Source organism: Monodelphis domestica, chromosome 1 (assembly GCF_027887165.1).
Source record: "Monodelphis domestica isolate mMonDom1 chromosome 1, mMonDom1.pri, whole genome shotgun sequence".
Classification (NCBI taxonomy): domain Eukaryota; kingdom Metazoa; phylum Chordata; class Mammalia; order Didelphimorphia; family Didelphidae; genus Monodelphis; species Monodelphis domestica.
The window spans coordinates 174952661-174959950 of NC_077227.1; the positions used below are offsets into that span (position 1 = coordinate 174952661).

The 7290-nt window shown below is 35.9% G+C and overlaps 1 protein-coding gene across 1 annotated transcript; it reads right to left on the bottom strand.

Annotated features, from left to right (window-relative positions):
- Nucleotides 1-5761: 5761 nt before the first annotated feature.
- LOC100029949 (olfactory receptor 10G3-like) lies at nt 5762-6827 on the bottom strand. Its single transcript, XM_001379535.4, has one exon. It carries the CDS (start codon nt 6768-6770, stop codon nt 5829-5831), a length of 942 nt encoding a protein of 313 aa, XP_001379572.2. The 5' UTR covers nt 6771-6827; the 3' UTR covers nt 5762-5828.
- Nucleotides 6828-7290: the final 463 nt, after the last annotated feature.

Below are 7290 nucleotides of genomic sequence, written 5' to 3' on the forward strand. Positions count from 1 at the left end.
ATTTTCATCATTTCTTTAAGCACAGTCATACTTTATTATATAATGCATCATAATTTACTCAGCCATTCTCCAATCAATAGATACTTATTTTCTTCCCAATTTTCTGCTATCATTTAAAGGGCTGGTATAAATATTTTGGTTTGTAGCTGTATAGTGTGTGTTTTGCTTATGTAGATTATTTCTCGCCACATGAGTCTGTCTAGAAGTGTCATAAGTCATGCATGAATATATTCACAGGCACACATAGATATATGTGTTGGTAATATATGTGAAGGATATATACACATATGTATTTGTATGTGTGTATGTACGCACACATTTGACTCATTCTTTGACTGTCTCATTTGCATTCTACTTTTCTAGTCTTCTTCATTAAAAAAATTTTATTGATTTGTTAACATTAAAATACCCAGTTAACTCTCCCCTTCCTTCGCACTCCTCCCCCAACTAGAGAAGACATCATCTGAGAAAAGCATGCATATATGTATATATATATATATATATTTATATACATAAAACTGTCTTATTTCTATTTATGAATTCTTTTTTCTGGAGGTGGACTTGGATGAATATTCAAACAATATTTCTCTTCCTGTATGTAATATTTTCTTGGTTCGGCTCATCTCATTCTTCATAATTTCATGTATGTCTTTCCAAGTTTTTTCAAAATTAATCTGGTCATCATTTATTACAGTATCACAGTGTTCCATTACAATCATATACCACAATTTGTTTAGTCATTCCCCAGTTGATGGGGAATTCAATTTCTAATTCTTTGCCACCACAAAGAGAGCTGCCATAAATATTTTAGAATATATAGGTTCTTTTCCTTTTTCTTCCAATCACCTTAGGAAATAAACCTAATAGTGGTATTGCTGAGTCAAATGGTACCCATAGATTTATAACTCTTTAAGCATAATTCCAAATTGCTCTACAAAATGGTTGGATCACTTCATTGTTTCACCAATAGTATATTTGCATCCCCATTTTCCTACATCCTTCCAATTTGTCACTTTGCCTTTTTATCATTTTAGCCAATCTGATAGGTGTGAAATATTTCAGGGTTGTTTTGATTTGCATTTCTCTAATTAAGAAGGATTTGGAGTGTTTTTATATAGTTATATGTAAGTTTGATTTATTCATTAAAACTGTATTTATATCTTTTGACCATTCATCAGTTGGGGAATGACTCATAATCTTATATACTTTATATATATATGTATATATATATATATACTTATATATTCTGCATAATGTAGATATGGCTGATATGCTATTTTTGATTGTAACCCACATCATTTGCTCTTAGAAATATTTTTTCCATGCCTTTCATTATTTTAATGTTGAGCTGCTATCTTTATTACTCCTTCACAGTTTTAAAATTTGTTTTTTTTTTTTTCTGATGACTTATAGTATTGTCTCAACTGGGAACTATGGAACTTTGCAATAATTTTCCTGTGATTTTTCATCTTTGGGTCTCTTTCTGGTGGTAATGGGTGTATTTTTTCCATTTCAATTTTACCCATTAGTCCTTGCCTGGAGGTTCACTAAAAACTATGAATTTGTCATTCTCACAGATAAGTCACAGCAATACCATAAATAGATTGCTTAGGACATTTGGCCACAAACTAGAAAATATTGCCACCTGGTGGCAAATTTAACTCTTTATAAACAGTTCTTGAAATCTCTCTTTTTTTAAAAGCACACCTTTTTGATAGTCTGGCAATTCTTATATTGTCTTTCCTCATTTTTTTCCAGGTCAGTTGTCTTTCTAATAAGATGCATTATATTCTCTTTTATTTTTTCAGTCTTATCTTAAGAAGTCACTAACTTCCCTTCTGCAATTCTAATTTTGAATGAGTTATTTTCTTTTCTCTATATTCTTTCTTCTTTGGTGAGTTTTTGTATCTCTTTTTCCAATTGACTTTTTTTTTCCCAACATTTCTGGGCCACAAATTTTTTTTTGTTGGCCACCAACCCCTGCCCGATGGGTTAGTGGAAATCTCCAGAGTTGGGGCCACCAGTTACCCCAAGGTTTCTTGTTGATTCTGGTGGTATTTGCCTTTGGGATATAACCTCCCTAGTGAAGCTAACAAAGTGAGACTGCCTGCTCACATAGACAATGGCCCCCAAGACTTATTCTGTGCTGATTCCATGATGTTTTCCTAGGGATGTTTGCACTTCATTCAGGGGAAACTACCAAATGGGAGTTCAGAGACCTTCCACACAAGTTGTCCTTATCTAGACTGTTTCTCCCTCAAGTCTTAACTATTTCTGCTGTTTTAGAGTTGAATTTGAGGTATTATTTTTGAATATTTGTGGAGAAATTTGGAGAGTGAGATAATCTTGTGTCCTTTTCTGCCATCATCACACAATTGTCCTCCCTGCCTTCCGGTATATGCAGGAACATACAGTGGGATGCTGCTGCTGATGTCAGAACCAGAAAATTCTCTTACAAATGTGATCTACCTCTGTGGAAGACTGACAATTGTTAGACAGCATGAGTCACTTTTCTGTTCAATATATTTTCTCTCTAACATATTTTCACTCCTTCATGTTTGTATAGGGTTAGCCAGCTCTGTCTTCCTTTGGAAAAAGAGATCAGTCTCATACTAGGACATCCCACTGAGGGAACAAGTATGAGGATGGAAAGGAAACTCCTTTTCTTATGTTGCATATTTAAGTTCATATGTAAAAACTCAGAATGCTCTTAACTCTTGTTAACTTCATTAATTCAACCAATATTCATTGATTATCTAGAAATTGGATTATAATCTGTTTATAAAGAGTTAAACTTGCCACCAGGTGGCAATATTTTCTAGTTTGTGGCCAAATGCCCTAAGCAATGTATGGTGCTGTTGTGGCTTATCTGTGAGGATGACAAATTCATAGTTTTTGGTGAACCTCAGAGGTCAATATAGATTAATGTTTTCAGTTGCTTTCAATGAAGAAGCTGAGGTTCAAAGAGATGAATTGATCTGTTGAAGTTTATACAGTATTGTTGTAAGGAAAGTGTTGAAGTTTGCAGAGAGAAGTGGCATGAGACCAGCAGGAAGATTCTGGAACTTTGGAGGAGGGTTAGACTGGGACCAAGTCTGTTAGCTGGCTCTCTGGAGAATCTTTGAAGGTGGTAGCTGCAAATTTCCTTGCTGCTAATCCTGTCCTTTCCTGGTTCCTGATTGCTGTATTTCATTGGGGCAGTTCCTGGTGAACCTGATCCATCTACAGAGATTGTGATATTGAGTCTGGATCCTTTTTGGATCTAAGAACTTCCCTAGCTCTATCAAAGCCTTACACAGATCCTTTCCTTAAATCTAACAAAGGGGGTTTAATTGAGAGTTTTAGTTAAGATTAAGGCCTGTAGATTTGGTGGTTAGGGAGAATTAGAGTAGGAAGTTCACTAAGAAGAAATCCCTGTGAAGGGATATTTAGATCTGATGGGTATAGGTAGATTGAACATAGTTTAGATCCTTCCAAACCTTCTTTTCACCTTCCCTTGTTTATTAAATACAACCAACTGTCCCTGTGTTATATAATTGTCTGTATTTATTAGCTCAGGGTCTGCCTGCCCTGGGCTTGGGTAGCCTTCCTAAACCAGCTTACTAGCCTAAATAAATTACTATCCCCTGAAACCAATATATGTATGTATATCAGTGATCACATGGCAGAGTCATGAATTTAAACTCTGATTCTAAATCCAGCTCATTTTTCTACTACATGGATATTCAAATATTTTTTATTTTTTATAAATTTCTCTGTGAAAATATAAACATATAATCAAGAAAATCAATAATTTTATGGAGCAAGCATAAAAGAAAATCAAATGCCAAGGTACATTTCATTACCTTTCTCACTAAACTTACTCTAATTCCTAAAATTATTCAGAACTTTTATTAGCATTACCATTGGAAATCTACCTTGATTTTTCTTAATTTAGAGCAAAAAAAGGGCTTTTTATGGGTATGTGGTTCTTTTAACTCTCTTCAATGCCACTGCCCCAGTTTTTCTGCCCCAGTTTTTCTCTAACCTTTTGTTTTCAAGTTCCCTGCTCATCTCTTGCTCCTTCCCTTACATTAGGCAGAAGGGAAATAACCCAACCTACCAACCAACCAACCAACCAACCAAACAAACAAACAAAACAATACTACATTCACATAAGGGCATATCTATCCTGAGAGAATGCATCAACATAACTATTATTCCTTATTAGAAGAGTATGATTAGATTACAACTTTTGCCAATGATATCTTTTGGACAGTAGTGGTACCAAAATATAATCATATATAAGAGCTAGTTATGTAGAAATAGGGAAATATAATGATCAGACAGTTTAGGTGCCCACAAGATGTCAAATGTGCCAACAAAATGAGCCTACCAATCATATCTAGAGGAAGTTTAAGGGTACATTGGGTAGACTGTATATGGAGGATTTGGGGGAAGATATAGTCAAGAATTTCCCTGTATGAGAAGTCTTGGAGGGATTAATTGCATGAGATAGAAAATCCCTGGAAGTGTTTTATGAGACAAAGTTTTTCAAACATGAGTTTTAAAAAATTAATAGTCAATAACTAAATATTATATTTTATAAAGTTTTATTAATAATAATGAAAGTAAAGGAACTACCTGAACTTAGCCTAGGTACAAGTAAAAGAGAGTGTGGGAGGAGTCATAGCAAACTTAAATACCATCTCCTAAACATGAGGTAGCAGAAAAAGGGAAAAGGATTCTAGTTAATACAGAAAGGAATTTTGGTTAATATAGTTTTAGGGGTTCAATATTTTCCAACTATACACAAAACAGGAATTTTCAGCTTCCTTGTCTGTTAAGTGTTACATGAAATTAAAACCCATCTTCTACTTTTGCTGCATGCAGGTTCTTTGCTTAGGAAATAGCCTGCATTGAAAGAAAACACTTTGCAAATGATTACTTAAAGAGTATTTTTTCATACATCATTACATTTTGAAAAACACTTTATCCAAAGCCACAATAAAGTTTTTTAAATGGAAAATTTATTTTTTTTCTTCATACTGAAAAAGTCATTATTACCTGCTGTCAAACTGGCACATTTGGTACATTGACCAAACACTACATTTTAATGCCATTTATTAAGCACTATGAGAACCTAACAGGAGGAGGAGCAATTTTGCTTAAATTGATGAATGTTGATTTCATTTCTTGTAGAACCAAACTAATAGGTCTCTAAACTAATAGGTGTCTAATAGGTCTCTGATTCTGTTGGCAGGTTGTTGTCCTTTGTACTCAAAGAGGATCAAAATAATATCCCTGATGCCTTTTGATTTTGAACATAAATTATATTCAACTGAGGCACAGTTGTACACTAAGTTGTAAGTTTCTCTTTCAGTCACAGAAGATATAGTCTCCTGCACAAATTGTAAAGATCAAAATAAACATAGTAATGAGGATGATAATGAGGATAGAACTCAGATGGAATTAGAATTAGGAGATAGGGAAACAGGAAACTGAAACTGAGTATTTGAAAGAAGCAGAAAGCTGAGAACATGTAGGTCAAATAGAGTCTGCAGGCAGAAAGTTCCAATGGGAAGACAATGTCAAGTCAAATCAAAATGTCTGGTAATGACCTGGAATTCAGTGAGTGATGTTAGTTTCTTCAATGTTTAGTGAAACTTTTGCTCCCTTCATCTCTGTTGGAATCTTCTCAGTTGCCCGTTCTGCTGGTCGAGGTCTTCACATGCCTTGAGTAGACATTCCCGCAATTCAATATTGGTATGTTTGTCTTTGATAAGTTCACTTATCCTTAATATTCAAATCTTTGAGATATGAGTGAGTCTCAAATAGGTCAAAATCATTCAGTTCTTACTCATAGTTGTTCGGTCACCTACCATTCGCTTCAGAGCTAATTTTACCTCTTGGTTTCTCAGAGTGTAGATCAAGGGGTTAAGAAAAGGAGTGATGGCTGTGGGGAACAGAGCAGCTGCTCCATCTAAGGGGCTGTTGGCTTCTGGTCTCAGGTAGACAAAGGCACAAGGCACATAGTAAATTGTTACCACAGTCACATGGGCTCCACAAGTGGAGAAGGCACGTTGTCTCCCATCAGCAGTGCGGATTCTTAAGATGGCTCGGATGATATATATGTAGGAGAGCAGGATTAGAGAGAAGCAAGTGGCAACTACCACTCCAATGTCCACAAAAGTTACCTGTTCATTAACAGTTGTGTCAGCACAGGCCAGCCTCAGCACTGCAGGAATGTCACAGAAAAAATAATCTACCTGGTTGGGACCACAGTATGGTAAGCGGAAAGTGAGTATGGCTTGGATAGCACCATGGATAGAGCCAGCTACCCATGCTCCTGTCACCATCAAGCAGCACATCTTTGAGGTCATTAGGACAGGGTAGTGTAGAGGTCGGCATATGGCCAGGTATCTATCATAGGCCATCAGAGTGTAAAGGAAGCACTGAGTGCTACCCAGGAAATGGTAGAAATAGAGCTGAGCTACACACCCACCAAATGAGATAGGTTTAATGCCAGGAGTGAAGTTCATTATGAGCCGTGGAACAATGATGGAGGAGATCCCCATGTCAATGACAGACAGGGCACCAAGGAAGATATACATAGGACGGGCATGGAGTTGAGGGTCAATACAGACTGTGAGGAAGATGATAAGATTGCCCATTTGTGTCAGAGTGTATATGACCAAGAAGAATAAAAAAAGGAATGTCCTCAGCTTGGGTGGGTAAGGAATCCCTGTAAGGATGAACTCTGTCACTGGAGTGCTATTTGTTCTCTCCATCCCCTGGAGTAGTCTCACCTGAAGAATGGTGAAGACATGTAGAAAACTGGAGATAAAGAGAAACCAGAGAAGGATGGCAATCGATCACAGAACTAAATCACAGTTTTAGAGGTGAGGAGGACCTAGAGAAAGAGGCTATGATATAAGCATAGGAACTTTAAGGAGAAATTTTGTGTCTTCACTTAGACAGAGAGATATCAAGCCGGAAGAAAAAAACATATTTTTTAGGGAGTATTTCCAAAACTAGTAGATTAGGACTTTTCCTTAGATCAATTCAATACTGCAAGGATTTGATTTTTTCTATAACAGTACTTGTTTTATTGATGCCTACTATATAATCCTTCCATTCTTCAGGATATGTTAATTGTGAGCTTATGTAGCTGAAAACATTCATTGGACAACTCTCTGATGATATACCTCTCTAAATTTAATAAGGTTGGTCCTTCAGATGAGAGATATGCATTCTTTGACTAAAGATCTGAAAAACATTTGGAACTCTTTGTCTTTGGTTTATTATGGT